This window comes from Dasypus novemcinctus, chromosome 30, assembly GCF_030445035.2.
Source record: "Dasypus novemcinctus isolate mDasNov1 chromosome 30, mDasNov1.1.hap2, whole genome shotgun sequence".
Taxonomy (NCBI): Eukaryota; Metazoa; Chordata; class Mammalia; order Cingulata; family Dasypodidae; genus Dasypus; species Dasypus novemcinctus.
This window is the reverse complement of record NC_080702.1, coordinates 47,217,458-47,238,469: the sequence shown is the minus strand read 5'-3', so window position 1 is coordinate 47,238,469 and position 21,012 is coordinate 47,217,458. Positions and strand designations below refer to the sequence as shown.

At 36.4% G+C, this 21,012-nt stretch overlaps 1 protein-coding gene and 1 non-coding gene across 2 annotated transcripts; one reads left to right on the top strand and one right to left on the bottom strand.

Moving 5' to 3' along the window:
• Nucleotides 1-3,523: 3,523 nt before the first annotated feature.
• LOC139437914 (olfactory receptor 7A17-like) lies at nt 3,524-4,486 on the bottom strand. The gene has a single exon (XM_071212808.1). The coding sequence runs from the start codon at nt 4,484-4,486 to the stop codon at nt 3,524-3,526; it is 963 nt and encodes a 320-aa protein (XP_071068909.1).
• A 1,711-nt stretch (nt 4,487-6,197) lies between these two features.
• Nucleotides 6,198-6,304, top strand: LOC111767150 (U6 spliceosomal RNA). Its single transcript, XR_002799041.1, has one exon. It is a non-coding gene; the product is annotated as a U6 spliceosomal RNA (small nuclear RNA).
• Nucleotides 6,305-21,012: the final 14,708 nt, after the last annotated feature.

The window sequence follows — 21,012 nt, the reverse complement described above, 5'->3', positions numbered from 1 at the left end:
GTTATATATTTTCTTTCCTTCCTCATCAGGTTTTAAGGGTAGTCTATCATGTATAGGCCCAGGAAACACATATGTTTTATTCAAAAATATAGGAAATGATGGGTCTCCCCATTTTAGAGCACATACCAGAGGTGGGTTAGGAATGTAAGCCCAATAAGTATGATTTTCACCTGCATGACCCAGAGTTACCATTAATATGATCAGAAGAGGAGAAATCATCATCAACATTCTCTTTCTTCTCCAGTATGCATGGTTTAATCCATCGAGCTGGTAGCCAAATTAGTTCCCCGTCTTCTGTAATGACAAGAGCATAGCCTCGCCCCCATATTTTATCTTCCTTTTTTCCAATTATTACTCAATACATCTTTCCAGTATATAGGCTGATATGCAGCTGGTCTACACAATACCTTTTCTTTATTCAAAGCATAATGCTGTTCAGCAGGTGTTATTGAATCATATACATTAAGAAAATTTAAAGTAAATAAAGCTTATTGCCAATTGGTCCTTCAGTACCAGAATACCATCATGTCCCCCTTCTTTATTTAAAAATTTATACAAATAGGTTTTTAAAATGCCATTAGTTTTTTTATGATAGATTGTACTTGGGGATTATAGGGGATTTCAGTACTATGTTGGATATTCCATGCTTTACAGAAATTAAGAAATGATTTACTAATATATGCAGGTCCAGTGTCAGTTTTAATCTTACTAGGCACACCCATAATAGCCATAGTAGCAAGACAATGATGGATAACATGTTTTGCAGTTTCTCCTGTAATAGCAGAAGCCTAAGTAAATCCACTACATGTGCTTATAGTTGTTGAATGAGGGAGGCTCATTGGGGTAAGGACGACGGAGATAAACTCACTCCAGAGTCGGGTTCATGATGCACGTCTGCTTTATTCAGGAAGTTGCAGCGTTTATATAGTGGTTTGGCTTATGGGGCATAGCTGATAGGTGGAGGGCTTACGGGAGGAGGGTGAGGCGTGGCTTGAGACTTTTGGCTCAGTTCTGGAGTGCCATCTTTTGGGTGTGCCCAAAAGCGTGTGGACTAGAGAGTGTGCTCATCTAGCCACTCGCAACACAGCCAGGCTGAATGTCTCTGCCACTCTCCCTACATCTGATATTTAGGAGATTTCTCATTAAGAAAATAAATCATACAGGTGGAGATTTCTGCTTGAAGAAAATAAGTCACACAGGTAAACTTTTTGGTAAATGAACTGATTGCAAAAGGACATTCATGTAGGATAGGAGCCTGGGAATTTATCATCAAATTTTTGGGAGGGAGAACATCAATGACACTGTTTCCAGAGGATAAACATAAACCTCTAGTGCATGTATAACTTGGAAAAACATGATTCATAATATATTTTCACATGGGGAAAAAAAATCTCTTGTTTATTTGATTAAATAAAAATAAAATAAACTGCATAGGAACAATTTGCAAGTCCAAAGAGACATCAGCAGTATATTAAAGCTGCTGTGGCAGATAAAACATCCCCTTGCCCACTTCTCCTGCCTGCTTTGTGGACCATAGTGATGCATTCAGAAGCCTGTTTTGATGTGGGGGCATTTTCAAGACTTGGAGCTGTCCTGGGTGGTACTGCAGAGACAGTTACCAGGCATTGCATGTCCTCCCATGGCCCACTGGGTAGATTGGGGAAGACTAAACTATAATGTGGACCATTGACCATGTGATGCAACAGTGCTCAGAGATGTATTCACCAAGTGCAATCAATGTCCTGTAATGATGGAGGAGGTTGTATTTATGGGAGGAGTGGGGTTAGGGGGACCTCATATTTTTTAACGTAACCTTAAAAAATAAAGACAAAAAAAAATGAAGCCTGTTTACTAGCAGAGAAGTTTTTTGTTTTTTTTTTAACACGTTTCCATTAGTTCTTAACCTGCTTCCAGCCTGTCAAGTCTACAGCCTGTGGTGTAAAATTTAAGGCTTCAAAGTAAAAGTTAAAAAGGAAATAAAAGGAAAGCTCACTTATCCCCCCAAAAGCCTACTTTTTCTTAAAGGTGAGGGAAATACTTTTTTCACTACCCTCACTTATAAACCAAATTGGTGGGACCCATGGTGAATCTGCATTACCTGTTTTGAAAAGGGTAGGAGAGAGCTAACACCCCAGATGGCCTTATACCATGGTTTCAGTGCCCAGAGGAGTCATTTGGGTGGTGCATATTCCTCACATCATATCTGCCTTGGACATATTAAAAGGCAAAATGTTTAACTTAATCATTCCATATTTTTTCAGTAACCTCTAAAGACAGTGCCTAAGAATGATTTTGAAAAATTGATTTATGTGATCATTTATTTTACTGGGAAAAGTGATTCAAGGAATGTGAAATGAGCTGGGTCTTTTCTTTGCACAGGAGATACTTCCAGATAGAAATGATAAGCTGAAGATTTTTAAATCTCAGATTATGGTGCAATCAAAACATGGAAATTTTATAAGCTGGCATGAATGAAATAGCCTTATTTGAATATTGCAGTTTTGATGTGGATATGATTTAAAAGCAGAGCCTGAACCTGTGAGCTAATGAATTACAAAAATGAGACTGAATTCAAAGGTTTCCCAAAGAATGTGAAATGAAAACAATTTTTTCCCCAAATATTTCCCCCAACTCAGAGCAAACACAAATCCCAAAGTGGCATTCTGATTTGCCAGTTGTGGTGACGGTCCTCAGATCAAGAGATGGATGAAGCATTCACCTTACTCTGTCTCACAAAGAACAAAATAGGTATACATAAAAACCTACAATTATGTCCTACTATCTTGGTTAAATAGTTGAAGAAGACATAGTTGTAAATAGGGAAAGCATGCATATTGCATTTTATGATCTGTAAATGTACACTGAATATTTTGGAAGTGCCAAGAGAAATTTCCTGGATATTTCCTCTACCTATGAAAATAATTTTTAAAGGGCAATCTTAAATTCCTGGAAGAATCACAGAAATCATTAAGACCATCAATTTTTGAAGAAACAGGGATTGTTACGCAGAGAACAGTTTCATTTATCGTATCATTGGAAATGAGCAGGAGAAAGGAGCAAATTGGAGTTGGAATGTGATTATTGTAAACCAAATCATATGATGTCTCCTTTTCAGGATGTGACATCTCTCTGGAGTGAATGAATGAAAACTCTGGAGGCTGCTCCACAGCCTGTGGTGTAAGAATATTTTTCACAAAAATCATACAATACAATGAGTTGCTTTCATCTGGTAGTGACTGCAGTACACCTTCATCCCTCCAGTACCTGCAATAATTATATATGTATGGAAGTATGTTTGCTAAATATTTTACTGCTGAATGTCCAAACAGCAGTTTCTACCTTCAATACTGATTCCAGGGAAAACAAGGAGAGATCTCAGGATGTAAAATAATTCAGAAGAAACAGGTGTCCTTAATATATAAAAATTTTTAAAAAATTAAATTCTGAAAATTGAATAACAGATTATCTCTCTAGTCACTTACAAAGTTTCTAGATTTAGATCTCCTAGTGTTTGACCTCTGTGTTATGAACATTTTTCTGAACTTGACACAAAGTGTCCTTTTATAGAGAGAATGTTTCTCAGTTTTTTTAGGCCCTTCTTTATGTCCTTGTTTCTAAGACTGTAGATAAAGGGGTTCAGCATGGGAGTGACCACCATGTACATCACTGAGGCTATTGCAATTGCCCTTAAGTTTTTGGTAGCAGCAGAACTAAGATAAACTCCGAGCCCTGTGCTATAAAACAAGGTCACTACTGAGAGGTGAGACCCACAAGTTGATAAAGCTTTATACTTGCCCTCCATTGTTGAAATTCTCAAAATGGAGGATGCAATCTTAGAATAAGAGAAAAGGATTCCAATGAGTGGAATAACACTGAGAGGTCCAGTTTCAAAATACAGCACTAGGTCATTGAGGAAAGTGTCAGAACAAGCAAGTCGGATCACCTGATTAAGTTCACAGAAAACCTGCGGCATTTCCAACTCTGTACAAAAAGACCATCGCAAAACCATTAAGTCATGCAAAAGGGAGACACAAACACTCAATAACCAGGATGTCAGCAGCAGGAGGCCACAGACCTGGGGTTTCATGATGACTGTGTACTGCAGAGGGTGACAGATGGCCACAAAGCGGTCGTAAGCCATTGCAGTCAAGAGGGAGATTTCTAATTGCCCAAAAAGTATGAAAAAAAACATCTGGCTGAGGCAGTTTTCATAAGTTATAGTTTTGGTCTTTGTCTGGATGTTCAGCAGCATCTTTGGGACAGTGGTGGAGGTGAAACAGATATCTGTAAAAGAGAGGTTGGAGAGGAAGAAGTACATGGGTGTGTGAAGGTGGGAGTCAGCAATGATGGCCAAGATGATGAGCAGGTTCCCAAATATGATGACCAGGTACATGGACAGGAACAGTCCAAAGATAAGAAGTTGCAATTCAGTATCCTCTGAGAGACCAAGGAGGACAAATTCTAAAACATGTGTTTGGTTTTCCATGTACCTGATGAAACTACTAGAAAAGAGACCAGAACAATAAGAATATAGCCACAAACAATGACCCACAAATTATCATAAATTCTATGGCTCGTATATACATTAAAGTCATGATTTCCTCGTATATATATATATATATATATATATAGAGAGAGAGAGAGAGAGAGAGAGAGAGAGAGAGATCTAGTATGCTTTAATGGAAAATGTCAGAGAAAGCAAATGTTCCTACTTCTCCTTAATAATTTTGGGGACTCGCTATCCTTGTCCATAATTGGAAATATGTACTCATCGCAATATTTTCCACTACAAATTCTCTTAGAATTTATTTTATTAAGCATATATTTTAACCACTAATTTTGTACCCTTTGATGAAAAAGTTTGAAGTAATATTTATTAGTAATGGTAGTACCATATTTAAATGAAAATTAATATTACCAAATTTTACAGAAAAATGTGGTCAATATCAATCATACATTTTTAAGTCAAATGAAATGTATAAAATTTCTGGAATAAGATATACAAGAAAATCTAGAGACCAGGGTTTGGAGATGAGAGTTTTGATCTAATAGCCAAATCATGAAAAAAGAGAGAAGAAAATGTATAACTTTGACTTTCTTGAAGTATCAAACTGCTACACTCTGAAAGAATTGATAAGGGAATGAAAAGAAAATCAATAGGATTGGGGAAAATATTTAAAGAACACATATCTGATAAATGCTTTGTATTCAAAGATATAAATACCTTTTAACACCCAACACTAAGAAAGCAAACACACAATTGAAAAATTGGCAAAAGTACTGAACAGAATCCCCAGCAACAAGATATACTGTTGGCACATAAGCATAAGCAAAAAGAGGTCAACAACATTGGCATTAGGAAATTGCAAATTTGAAACCACAATGATATTTCACCACATGCTTATTAGGATAGTTAAAAAACTGAAATCTAAAAATAACAATTGCTGGTAAGGATGTGGCACAATATAGGCTCTTGTTCATTATTAGTGAGAATAAAATATGGTAGAAGCTGAAGACAGTTTAGCTCTTCCTTACAATACTAAGTATCGTCTTACCATACAATTCTGCAATTGTGCTCTTAGGTATGTATGTGGCTTATATGAAAACTTAAGTGCACACAAACACCCATCGATGGATGTTTCTAGCAGATCTATTTATATTCTCCAAAATCTGTAAGCAACCAGGAATTCCTTCCATTGGTGAATAAACACTGTGCTATACCTATACAAAGCAAAATACTCAGAGTTAAAAAAGAAATGTTCCATCTATCCACAAACGGGAAGATGAATCCCAAATGACTGCTGCAAACTGAAATAAATGAAGTTAAAAACATTATATACATATGATATAAACCAAGATTCAAATTCCCCTCTAGATAAGACAAAATAACCCAGACTAATCAATGATCACTTGTTGACAGGGTTTAATGAGAGAGGAGATGAGATGAATACACGAAGCACAGAGGATATTTTTAGAGCAGTGAAAGTATTCTGTATAACACTGTAATTGTAAACACATGACATGCATTTTTAACACCAAGAGTGAAAATTGATGAATACAAATTAAAAATTCATTTAGAAGCTTAAGGGAATCCCAGGATGACATGCAAAATATTCAAAACCACCTGACTGTATTACAATGTATGACATGCCCTCTCTTTAGGGGATGTGAGAAAGGTGCTGAAAGAATTAATACTGGTGCTCGATTTGGCAGCACATATGCTAAAATTGGAACGATACAGAGAAGATTAGCAGGGCCCCTGCACAATGATGACATGCAAATTCGTGAAGTGTTCCATACTTTTGCTCTATAAAGACGTTTAATAAAACTTTTTAAAAAGGCAAAAAAAAAAGGAAGTAATACTGGATATGAATAGAGTATGAAAAAGGAAGTCAATGCACACTGTACGTAAGCTCTGTAGTCTACTTGATAAAGTTATATCCCACCAGAGTATGGGTTAACAATTCTTTTACTTCTGTGTCTGTGTCAATCACAGAAGCAAATGGGTTGCAGGTGAGATAACATGCTTCCAGATGTGGAGTGGAAGTTTACAGATAAACAAAGAAGGAAGGATAGACTTTTCTCTGTGATAATGATTTAGAGGTAGATACGTCAGGATGAATGCACATGTAGGTCAATATAGATAAAGAGGATTGCATGTAGAAATATGTACTAATATATGTAAATGCACACATATTTCCTTAGTCTTTCAGCAGAGAAGGTCTAGCTGCCCCAGAATTAAAGAGCAAAATTTATTGTTTGACTATAGATTTAATATTATTATAACAATGGAAGAACTCTTATCATTTATGTAAAGGCAGTGGCTGCCAGAAGTTCTGAGGGATGCCAGAGGGAAGAATAGGTATATTATAGGGGTATTTTCAGAACATTGGATTTGTCGTGCATGACATTGTAGTGACAGACACAGACCATTATATATTTTGTCATAACTTACAAAATTCCGTGGGACAAAGTGTGAACTAAAATGTAAGCTGTTGCCCATGGTTAGTAGCAATGCTTCAGTATGTGTTTATCAATTTTAGTAAACATAGCACAATAATGAAGGATGTTGTAAATTTAGAAAATTGTGGGAGGGGAGGAGCAATAATATGGGAATCACTTATACTTTTTCAGGAGCATTTATGCAATCTAAACATTCTTTAATATAATTTTAAAAATATATTAAATAAACAAAGGAGCTGAACATTGGCCCATACTTTTAATGCACCATTCACCATTACGAGGTGCCTTGGAGAAATGACCAATTTTAGTACAGCGGAAAGAAATATACAAGAAGAGCCTGCAGCTTCTCATAGTACCAGAAAGGAAGTAGCTGCTAGAATAAAACTCACAGTGATGGAGTACATTCTAGAGGCAAAGGACATAGTTTAAAGAACTCCCATGGGAAAAAATTTTGGAAAAAATTGAATGGAAAAAATAAAATAGTATTATTGCTCTCCCAAAGTAAAAAATAAATGTTATAAATCCATCCTGATACAAATAAATTATTGCCTAAATAAATAAAAAGAGACAAAGCTCTTATTGGAAAGTATTCCAATAACTTATGCAGATATTGCTCTCTAAAGGAGGTGGAGCATACCTCCCGCTCCTCAACTTCATCCAGTGATGTCTTACCAAAGGTGATATCTGGAAAGGCAGAGACATTAGGAATTTGACTCTGGCGGAACCTCATAATACTGTTGATCACAGTAAACATCAACAGTGATACTGACATTAATAGGATGCATCCTGGATGAGATGTGATGAAAAATGCACTTCACAACTGGTGCCTTCCTCCAAACACACATAATCCCAGTCTAGTATGAGAAAACTATCAGACAAATCCAAAGTAAGATACATTTTACAAAATGCCTGCCAGCACTTCTAAAATCTATTTTGCTTATCAGAAATAATGATGGTTTGAGAAACTGTCCCCATCAAAAATGGACTAAGAATTTATGACAAATAATTTTAACAGTATTCTGGATGGGTGGTATCAATGAAGGGGAAAGTGAATGCATGGTTTTGGAAACTCCATACTATCCTTGCAAATTTTTGTACATCTGACAGTTTAAAAAGTTAACTTTATTAACAAGCACAATTATAGGTGAAATGCAAAAGAAATAATGCTGAATTATTCTATACATAATTATTCAACCCTACACAGTTTCACTCCCACACCTTTCTCTCAACCACTGTATTATTTCCATTGCTAATCATCTCTCCAGGGATTTGAGAAGAGGAATAGTCACAATGACCCAGAGTGAGCTTTGTAATGAGGAAGCCATTTCATGAACTTCTCTAAACCCCACACGGACTCTCCAATAACTTTAAACATAATGTCCCACTTGTGAACAAAACACAAAAATCCCTGTTATCTGGTTACTGCCAACCTATCAAGACTCATGTTCAACTTGTCATCTCCTGCCTCTCATTGTTCACAGATATTAACAACTATTGCTAAAACCTATCCATATCTTATGGTTACTTTGATCGCAGTATCCTGTCCTTATCATTTCTTCTTGGTGTGCTTCTACCCCTTTCACCTCTTGGAATTACTCCACTTCCTCCTTCAAGTCTCAGTACAGTTACCTGGTCTCTTATGAAGCCTTCACTAACCTCCACAGGATGAGTTCAAACTTTTGGATGTCCTTCTGGAGCATTTCAGAGTCACCTCAGGATATGCCATGTACTCATTTCTATTTTTTTAAACCAATTTAGATATAATCTCTTTAATGTAAGGAACAAAGTGTTTGTTGTTCATCTCTTTGCTCCCAGAATAATATTTAGTGCATACCATGAAGCATTTGATGAAAAAAAGTTTGTTGAGTAACTAACAAAAAAATGGATGAGATTAGATCATCAGACTATTACCATTAACTATGGTCTATAGTGTACTTTTGGTTTACTTTTTTTCCATACCCCCCTTTTATTAATGAAATCTGTAACAGATGTTTTACAACAATGTATGGAGGTGTTATGGAAGTGCTGTAAGGGAATTCTTCACATTTGCATGCTTGCTTTATAATTTCACAACTTCTCTAATAAAAATATTATATATATATATACGTATATATATATGTACATATATATGCATATATGTATGAAAGTGTAAAACCTGATTTCTCTAACAATTATAGAGAAAGAAGTTGCAGGGAAACAAGGGAAGATGTTGCCAGGACAGGGAATCATCATGATTAATTGCTAATATCAGAGGTGACAGATAGTAGAAAGAAGATATTTTACAGGACCATTATCTAATTCCACTCAGGCTTTTTAAATACTCAAGGCTTTGTATGAGCTTTCTTTCTTTATGTGTATATCCTGTTACACTTCTCAAGCTAACACCAAAAAAGGGATACCTTAAGCCCTAACACATTACCCCAGTACCTGTGACTGTGAACATTCTGTGACTCACCTTGAAATGATCAAAGAAGGGTCAGATTTCACCAATGCAGATTCTTTCTTGAATGTTGGGTGAAGTTGGAAGCTTTGCTCCCATAAATGGCAGAGAGATGGAACCACTTACCAGGCATCCAGAAGACACGGTTGTGTTATTTCATCACCAGAAATTAGTAAAGTAGACTTAGATAGTGCAGCGGAAGCATTTTGAGTTTCTGTGCCTTTAGGGATAACATTCCCATGAGCATGACTAATGAAGAATTCTTTTGTCATTTTTCTCCATGAGATATTTAGGTACCTGGAGGTAAGAAAGAAAACCACAATACAAACTTGTGTCAGTTTTGACCTTTCAGAGACAGATTTGAAGCTCCATGTTTATCTTTTAGCCCAGTGGAAACCTTCTTCCACAGAGGAGGTCACCAATTTTTAGGTGTCTACTCTATTATTGCCACATTTCCTATAAAGATTTCCCCTATCACTGAGCCTGGGGAGAGATCCTGGATACAATAAAATACTTTCTATCTCTGATCTGTCTCATTTGTCATTGTCTTTCACTAATGAGGCTGTCCTCTCTAAGCAGGATTTTCTCTTGTCTCATTGCTTCTGTTTTCTTCCCCATAATTAGCAATGTTCTTTCTACTCACTCAACTCTCTGATTTCTCCTTCATTCAACAAATATCTATTTACAATACTGTATGATAAGCACTAAACTATGTACTGTGGGAAAAGAAAGAAGTAAGATAATGTGCGTGGTCTCAAAAAACTCCCAATCTAAACAGGCGGAAAGACATGGAAATAAATAAATACAATGTGTTAATGTGGTATACTCAGTCCTGGTGAAATATAATTCCATATGAATGAGGATTTCCATTTCTGCTTAAACAGTCTCCTGGGACTTTGAGTGGTGTGATGTGAAGCTATAGGTTAATATGGGAAGTAGTGACCTATTAATAATTTGATTTCTTCCTATTCATGAACAAAGGGTATCTTTAATTTGGGAGCTTATATTTAGTTTTATTGCCTAATTACTTTGGAGAGGACTTCCAATAGTATATTTAAAGCAGGCATCCTTGTCTTTTTTGATATTGCAGGGCAAAGTATAAACTCTTTCACCATTCAATAGATTAGTTGGGTTTTTACATATATGCCCTTTAGCATATAGAGGAAATTACCTTCTATTTTTTTTCCTGAAGTTTTTTTTTTGTTGTTGTTGTTTTAAATAGACATTGGATTGTGTCAAATGCATTTCCGCCTAAATTAAGTTTATCATATGATTTTCTGCTTCACTGTGTTAAAGCAGTCAATTAAACTTACTATTTTCTGATGTTGTTCACTTTTGCATCTTCAGATGAATCCCACTTGGGCATGATGGATACTTCTCTTAATGTTCTGGTGGATTCTATTTTCTATTTTGTTTTGAGGGCTTTTGCTTCATATTCATAAGGGAAATTGGTCCTTGGTTTTCATTAGTTGATAGATCTTTATATAGTGTTGGTATCACAATAACATTAACTTCATAGAAGGAGTTATGAAGATATCACTCACCTTCAATTTGGAAATGTTGGAAAGGTTCAAATTAATTCTTCTTTGAATGTTTCATGGAATTCACCTTTGAAGTTGTCTGGATGGGCTTCTCTTTTTTCAGAGGCCTTTGATTACTGATTGAATCTGATAACATGTCATAAGTTTGTGGAAAGCTTCTATTTCTTCTTGCATAATTAGGTAGTTGTGTGTTTCTATGAATTTATCCATTTCTTCTAGCTTATCTAGATTGATGATATACAGTTCATATTATTCACTTAAAATACTTTAATATCTGCAAAATTTAGCAACGTCTCCAATTTCATATGGGATTCTAGCAATTTTCATCCTCTCCTTGTTTTCTTTTTCAATATTATTAAATCTTTGCAATTTTCTTGAACTTTTCCCGGAGTCTAATTTTAATTTCTTTGGTTCCCTCAAGTGATTTCTATTTTTTATTTCATTTCTCTCCATCTCATCTCATTATATCCTTCCTTCTATTAGATTTAGGTTACCCTTCATCTTATAATACCTCCAGATTTATCGTTATGCTATTTATTTATAATCTTTCCCCTTTTTTAATATAGAAATCCAGGCCTACAAATTTCACTTCATATTAAAATTCCTCCCTAACCTAGCCAGACATATGGAATTAATTTAGCCACAAACTTCTCCAAGCCAAACTCAGAATATTAATGCCTTACCTTCTCCCCAGCATGACACATGAATCCTGGGGATTAACCTCCCTGGCACTGAGAGATTACTACCAAGTGTGAGCTAGCAATGCAGCTGGAAAAGACCTTGACCAGAAGAAGAAAAGGATAAGGATTAATGATGTAATAATGCTAGAAATCTTCAAAGTGGGCCAGGAGGTCATTCCAGAGATTACACTTACGTACATCTCAGCAGGATATCATTAACTGCCAAAGTAAATATTGCCTAAAACAAGTGGGCAGAGCACTCCTAAGTGCTCTGGAGACATCTGGACAGTGTAGGCAGTGCAGACTGCTCGGGAGTTTGGTGCTCTGCTAATATGGCCTACTTTGGAATTTATGCTCCCAGTGTGAGAGAGAGTTGGAATTAATCATGGTTTAACTATGCATAGCTGCTCTGCCCTTTCTATTTGAGCCTATAATTAGTACTAGATTTGATAGGTGTTTGTCCAAGAGACTTAAATATTTGGGATATCCATGTCCCAGCTGTGCCCTAAATCTCAATAGTTTTGCAAAACTTATAGTCCAGTTCATTGGACTCACCCAGGACAACTAACAAGGAGATGATGATGAACAACAGCCATCTCAAGGAATACAGACAGTCTGCAACTGCAAGCAAGATTTTTCCATCCATCTTCCCAATGGAATATAAGGCCCCTCTCAAGTAGAAGCAGATTAGGCATCAGAACCCTCAGGATAAGGGAATGAACAATGGACTAGGATAGATTTACAGTTATTCTACTATAGACTATTGGGATTCCAGAAATGTAAAAAAGTTTATTATTTCTGTGAAGGTAGTGGCCACTGGAGTTTCTTAGGGGATGGAGAGGGAAAACAGATGTAATATGGAACTTTGGAATTGTCCTGAATGACATTGCAATGAGAGACAGATAAAGGCAATTTTATATCCTGTAATAACTTACAAAAATGTGTATCAGAGAGTGTAAACTACAATGTAAATTTTAATCCATGCTTGGTGGCAATGCTCCAAAATGTGTTCATCAATTGTAACAAATATAGCATATAAATAAATGATGTTGTTAATGTGGTAAATGTGGGAGGGCTTGAAAGTAAGACTTCTGGGAATCTCCTATATTTTTTAGGTAACATTCATATAAAGGAAGTATGTTTTTTTTTAAAAAATTAGAAAGTATATTAGAAAAATTTAGCCAAAGAATAAACAATAATAGGAACTTTCTTAGTAAGAGTAGTTCAAATGCCAGCTTAGCTTTAGCGACTCTCAACCCAGAAGAGATTCAGATTCTGCATTAATGAAGAGAGTTTATATGAAGATTCAACCCAAAAATCACCAAGTACAAACTCTGTTAAGACATTTCTGGTTAAAAGTGATATCCTTGGAATTATAGCTGCATTCTAAAGCTTAAATAGATATAAGCACACTAATCAAAAATTGGTATCAAGATACTTACTGGTACTCATCTTGTTGCTACTAGATGGGAAAAGTTCCCTGAATGACAAGCAAGTGGGCAGTCTGAAATCACAGCACCTAAATAGTCATAAAAACTCTAGGTATAAACTTAATATGCTCTGGCTTGGTAATGGCAAAACAAAATCAAATTAAATCCTCTCTCTTCCATCAAGGTCTCCAAGAATTCTCATAAATATGGGCCCAACAAATTTAATGGAACATTTAATTTAAAAAAAACAACAAGCCAAAGATATAAACATTGTAGTAATTGGCCTTTGCAGACAGGAGAAAAGTGTCTAATCATGCAAAAAATCATGAAAAGTGTATCTGGCTTAGACAGCCTTCATTAGTAATGTTTTTGCTTTCTGTCTGAATGTGCAGCAGAATATCTGGGACAGTGCTGGAGGTGAAACAGATATCTGTAAAAGACAGGGTAGAGATGAAGATTTACATGGTCATGTGGAGGTGGAATCTGAAATGATGGTCAGGGTGGGGAGCAGATTCCCATTGGAGGTGACCAGGTACATGGACAGGAAAAGCTGAAGAGGAAGGGATGCAATTCTGTATCTTCTGAGACAGGAGGGAAAATTCTAAAATTTGTATTTGGTTTTCTGATTCCATGTAGACAATGCAACTTCTGGAAAAGTGACCACAGCAAAGCAAAGTTAGCCAAGCAAGTACCACCAAATTAATATAAATGCAATGAAATGAACCAAAAACATGTTAAATAACTAACTTATTTATTTATTATATATAGATGTTCTGCTCTTTATCTGAAAATATCAGGAAAACCAAAGGCCTCTCCTTCACCTTGATTCACCTGCTCTGGAGTTTTGCCAGCTAGCCCTACTTTAGTGTTTGTGGTTCCAAGTGTGACAGAGTTTGACTCATTTATGAGTTCTCTACACACATTTTTTCTGTCCCTTTTATTGTGCATATAGTTGGTGCTGGAGTTGTTGGCTGTATGCTCAGGAGGCTTGAATCTTTGTGCCAGCTTGGACTTGAGCCTCAGCAGATCTGCAACATCTACTCCATAGTTCATTGCACTCACCTAAGACAACTAACAAGGAGGTAAGGCTCAACAACCAACGTAACAAGGAACTGAGAGAGTGTACAGCTACAAGGATGAGAGTCCCATCCATCAACCATGTGGGATGAAAGTCCCCTCGCATTTAGAGGTGGAGTGGGCATCACCATCCAAAATCCTCAGGATTTGGAAATAAAATATGGTTTGTAGTGGACTTACAGGTACTATACTATAAACTTATTGTGATTCTAGAAATGGAAAAAATTGTATCATTGATTTGGAGACCTTGTCCACAGGAGTTGCTGAAGGCAGGAAATGGGAAAAAGAGGTGTAATATGAAGGCCTTTTTGGGACTCAGAATTTCCAGGATGACATTGCTAAGACACATACCGAACATTATATATCTTGCCATGACCTGCCGAATAGAATGGGAGAGAGTATAAACTACAATGTAAATTATTATCCATGTTGTGTGTCAATGCTCCAACATGTGTTTATAAATTGCAATGAATGTACCACACTAATGAAAGAAGCAGTTAATGTTGGAAAATTTTGAGATGTGTGGTGTGGGGAATATAGGAATCTTCTATATATTTTAATGTAACATTTTATATTATCTATGTATTTAAAAACACATTTAAAAAAGCACATGAAAAGATGTACATCACTAGCTACCAAGGAAAGTTAAATCTAAAGCAGAATGTTATATCACATTACTCCCACTAGACAGGGTGTTATTGGAAAAAAAAAAACAACAGAAAACTTCAAGTGTTAGAGTGGATGTGGGGGAATAGAAACACTCATCCACTGCTGGTGAGAATGTCGAATCGTGCAGTCACTGTGTAGGATGGTTTGACGGTACATCAGGAAGATAAAGAAGAGAATTTCCATATGATCCAGGAATCCCACTATTAGAATAATGCCTAGAAGAATTGAAAGCATGTTTGGAAACAGATATATGCACACCAAAGTTCATGGCAGCATTATTCACAATCAGAAAATGGAGGAAATTTAAATACGAAAGAGTTTTTATGGCTGAGAAAATTTAGTGTGAGTCAGGAGGTCATTCTAAAGATTACACTTAATGTACATCTCAGGTGGATTTCACAAATGTCATTGTGAACAAAGCCTCAAACATGGGTGTACCAGAGGTTTCCAGAGACATGTAAGCACTATAGGTAGTACAGACAACCCTATGAAATCAGCACCCTATCAATCGGTTTTACCTTGGAATATATGATAACCTATCATCCCTATGTCCCAATGTAAAAAATTTAGACTCATTTATCATTGCCCTACACAAGATTCTTCTCCTTTTATTTGAACCTATATTTAGCAGTATACCCACTCAATATATGCCTGAGACTTAAACCTTTGGTCTGTTCATATGCTGGTTGACCCCTAAATCTCAGGAGACTTGCAACCAACACTTAAATCTCCAGTTCTTCAGACTTGCTAAGGATAACAAACAAAATGAGGATGATGGACAATGTCCATACCAAACAACAGAGAGTATTTACAACTGCAAGCAAGACTGTTTCACCTAGCCACCCCATAAGAAGAAAACAACCTCTCATCCTGGAACAAATCTGGTATCAGATCCTCAAGTTTAAGGAATGAATAAACATAAGTGCAGGTTGCAACTATGGACCAAAGTAAACTTATTATAGTAGTAACAGAAGGAATTTTAACATTCATATAGCAATAGTGGCTACCAGAGGTTCTGAGGGGAGGGAGAGGGAAAAATAGGTGGAAGAAAGGGCATTTTTTGGGCATTCTACTTGTTCTTCATAGTTTTGCAATAATGGATATAGACCACTATACATTTTGTCAAAACCTTTAAAATTGTGTGGTACAAAGTATCACCCAAAATGTAAACTCTAGACCAAGTTTTGGAACAATGCTTCAAGATGTGTTCATTAATTATAACAAATATGCCACACATATGTAAGATGTTCTTAATAAGGGAAAATATGAGACGGAGAAGGAATGGAGTACATGGAAATCCCGTATATTTTCAATGTAACTTTTCAGTCATCTAAAACTTCTTTAAAAACAAAGTTTTAAAAAATCCTACAATGTGGTATCTTTTCACACATATCAGAATTGCCACTATTAAAAAACAAACAGAAGACTACAAGTTGGAGAGGATAGAGAGGAATAGGAACACATATTCACTGTTGATGGGTATGTATAATGGAGCAACCACTGTAGAACAGCACCTCAGGAAGTTAAGTGTAGAACTGTCATATGATAATCCCACTACTAGGTATGGAGTCAGAAAACTGAAAGTAGGGAAGTAAACAGACAATTGGACATCAATGTTAATACCAACATTATTCACAATTGCCAAAAGATGGAAACATTCCAACTGCCTATCAAGAGATGACTAGATAAAAACTTACTATAGAATATTATTCCACTGTAAGAAAAAATGAAGTCCGGATGCATGCAACCACATGAATTTGAGTGAAATAAGTCAGACAAAAAATGGCAAATATCGCATGATCTCACAAACAGAAAGTAAATGAAATAAAATTCATGAAGTCCACAGGCATCTTATAGGTCACACATATGATAGAATGAAGGTAGGAAAGGGAGAGCTGATGTCTGCTTTGTGCAGAATTTGTAATATCGTAGATTGTAAATAGAGTTGAAGGAAGCTCATTATCATGAGTGTAATTAACAGTGTTGATATGTGAGCATGATTAGGATTGAAAGGGAAATTTAGGGTCATGTATGTCAATAGAGGGAAAGCTGGAGGATGAAAGAGAAATGTAAAATATAGTGAACTCTGTTGTGGACAGTGATTGTGGTCAATAGCAAAAATATAGGAATGTTTTCCTTGAATTAAAACAAATGAATGTTACCATTACAAGGTGTTAATAATAGTGTCGTGTGTGGGCAAAAATATATCAAAAACAATCTGTAGATTATAGTGAGTAAGAATATATTAATATTCTTCCATCAATTAAAAAATGTTTACTAAGTGAAAAATCAGACGCAAATTACTGCACTTCATTTCACTTCATTTATTTAAAATGGAAGCATAAAAAATGAATGTGAAACTATTAAGTTGTTAATGATTGGGTGGTATTTGGTTAAAATACAAATAATGCAAATTATGAACTATAGTTAACAGCAATATTTTAATATTCTTTCAGGATTTGTAACAAAGGAACTACACCAATGTTAAGAATGAATAATAGGTGAGTATAAAGGGCCTGGGAATTTTTATTTTTGGAGCAATGAAAGCGTTCTAAAATTGATAGTGGTTTTGAATATACAACTCTGTGATTAGAGTGAGAACTATTTCTTTTACAATTAGGGTAGATTATTTGTTGTGTGACTATATCTCAAAAACAGGGCTTTAAAAATGTAACTTGCAAAGCATAAAACATCTTGAATAAAAGATATCAGAAAATGTAGGGACCCATGGTTTGGAGATGAGGTTTAGATATATTACCTAAAGCACAATCCATGAGAGAATAAACATTCTAAGTTTGATCTTATTAAATATGAAACTTCTGCTCTGTAAAACACAATATAAAGGGATGAAAATAAAATCCAAAGATTTGGATAAAATATTTGTGAAAATAATATCTGATAAAGGATTTGTATCCAAATATTCAAAGAACTCTTAATACCCAACAATAAGAAAGACAACATCCAATTAAGATCTGAAAGTCAGTATGGAAAATGATGCTCAACATTATTTGCCATTAAATTGCAAAACAAAGCTGTGATGATCTTTAAATATTATGACATTATACTAATACAACTTGTAATGTGATAATGGAAAGTGTTGGGAAAGGAAACAAAGAAGTTCATTGTGTGTACATATACAATCATACTCATAATGAGAAAGTTTCATGACTATTTCAATCCTTGCATCTGTAACTTGTCATATGTTCAAAGTTCATATTTATTATTACTTTCTTTCACTACCTTTTCCATCTTCCAATTACCTTCAGCAAGCACTGAATCTGGCCATGGTTCTTTGTATTTTGGAGTGACCCAAACTTTCATTTCTGAAGATTCTGGGCCATTATAAGTCCTGTTTGGTTTGGGTTGTTGTGATTTTCAATTGACTTTTATCACAGGACATGACATTACTAGAAGACACCTTAGAGGATCTCCTGTAGGTCAGGCAAACACTTCTTTACTCTCATTATGTAGATGTAGTCCAATGTCCCCTTGATAGTCAGAATCAATCACCTTAGCCAGTACAGTAATTTCCTCCTGTGCCTATTGATTCAGAGGTAAGAGGAGCCCAACCTGACCACGTTGCAATCTTACCTTCCAAATCAATGGAATTGTTGTGTTCCTGGTGGCAGCATTCCTTCTTTGGGGATTAAGATCTGTAGATAGTTATGTCCACTCCCCCTATATATCAAGAGGCTGCTTAGATTCCACATGGAAAATGGATGCAATTCTCCTGCTTGCACTCATGGTTCCCTTTTGTGGTGGCTGACCTTATTCACCTTACTGTAGATGGCCAGGGTAAGTCCAGTATACCAGATGGTAGGAGCTGCAAGTCTGCTGAGGCTCAGAGCCTGGCTGTCACATGGACAGTCCAGAGATTCAGCGCCTGGCTGTCACATGGACAGTCCAGAGATTCAGGTTTCCTGAGTATATTCCAACCCCAGCGCCAACCAAAAGTAACAGCGCCAAGAGTAACAGAGGAGGCATGCATAGAAAGGTCATATTTGAGTCCAACTCCATCACACTCAGGAACACAAACTCCAAAGTAGGGCCAACTGACATGGCACTGAACTCCAGAACCATCCCAGGGTCCAGAGGATAGAGGAAAATAGTGTGGATTAGAGTAGACTTACTGATATTTACCTATGGAACTATTGTGATTAGTAATGGAAGAAATTGTAGCATTGATGTGGAGAAAGTGGCCGTGGTAGCTGGTGAGAGTAGGGAAAGGGAAGAAGGGATATGATGTGGGGGCATTTTCATGACTTGGAGTTTTCCTGGGTGATACAGCAGGGACAGATGCCGGACATTGTGTGTTCTGCCATAGCCCACTGGGTAACCTGGGGGAGAGTGTAAACTACAATATAAACCATTAACCTTGTGGTGCAGCAGTGCTCCGAAATATATTCACCAAATGCAATGAATGTGCCACAATGATGAAAGAAGTTGTTGATGTGGGAGGAGTGGGGTGAGGGGATTGTGAGTATATGGAGACCTTATATATTTTTAATGTAACAAGTAAAAAATAAAGAAGGAAAAAAAATATGAATCCTTAACTCTGCCCTTTGCCATTTCCTTTATCTGTGTGTCCACCCACCTAAGAGTGGGGCTCACAGTCCTACAGGCACAAGAGCTTTACATGATTACTTAATCAGGCAAAGCTCTGAATCCAATAAAATCTAATTTGCCCAGTGAAAAAATCAATTTACAAACATAATCTAATATTTCTTTTTGGAATTCATCCATAATATCAAACTGCTGCACATCTCTATCCAAAATATAAAAAATTGCCTTGAGTCAGTTCTGATATAGATAAATTATTGACTAAATAAATAAAATGTGGCAAATATCCCATGTAGAATAATTCCAATAATTTGTGCATCTCTTGCTGTCTCAAGGTCATGGAGCAAACACCTCACTCCTGAATGTGGGCTTCACCTAGTGACTTCTTTCAGAAAGTGATAAATGGAAAGCAGAGAAATGAGGAACTTTATACTGGGGGAACCTCAAAACAGTGTTGATTATGTCAACAACAAAAATGATAAGTTAAGTAGACAGGATGTACTCTGGATAGGATGTAACAAAAATTAAAGTGGCACTTTATCTCTGGTGTCTTCCACAGAAAAACATAAATCCAGTCTAATCATGAATAAAATATCAGGTAAATTGCAAATGAAAGACACTTTGTAAAATATCTCACTTGCATTCACCCAACTATTCTGACCCTCAAAAACAAGAAGAGTCTGAGTACATGTCATCATCAAAAAGGAATCTCTGGACTGATAATATGACACCCAGGCCCAGAGCCTCAACAGACTTCAGCTCCTACACTTTGATTTATTGGACTTACCCCACTCAGCTAACATCGAGTTGAAGAAGATCAACCACCACACCATGGAGCCTAGAGTGTCTACAACTGAAAGCAGGAGGAATGCATCCAGTATCCATGTGGAATCTAAGCCCCCACTTGAAATAGATGTGCCATGGACACTACCAATCCAATGTCCACAGAGAAAATGTGGAATGGGTGTGGGAAGGGTAGCCATGGTGGCTGCAGGGTTTGGGGAATGGGAGGAAGAGATGAGATGTGGAGGCATTTTCGGGACATGGAGTTGTCCTGGGTGGTGCTTCACGGACAATTACGGGACATTGTAGATCCCCCAGGGCCCACTGGATGGAAGGTGGGAGAGTGTGGGCTATGATGTGGACCATTGACTATGGGGTGCAGTGATGCTCAGAGATGTACTTACCAGGTGCAATGGATGTGTCACGATGATGGGAGAGAGTGTTGCTGTGGGGGAAGTGGGGAGTGGGGGTGGTGGGGTTGATTGGGACCTCATATTTTTTTAATGTAATTTTTAAAAATAAGTAAATAATTAAAATAAATAAATAAAAAGAGTAAGGTATTTCCAGTTCTGAAAAAAAAAAAAAAAGAAAAAGGACTGAGAATTATCACAAATAAATGTAATCTGGTATTCTGGATAGGGGGTGTTTAAACAGGAGAAAGTCAGGGCATGACTATGGAACCTCTCTACTCGCCTTGCAATTCTTCTCTAAATCTAACACTTGTAAAAAATAGGTTTACAAAAAGTAAAATCTTAGTGAAATGCAAAAGCCTAGGAAAAATGAATTCTTATCAACATTCCCGATGGGATTACAATTATCACACTGAGGTAAATCACATATTTTTCATCCATTAAATGAGAATAGTCAAA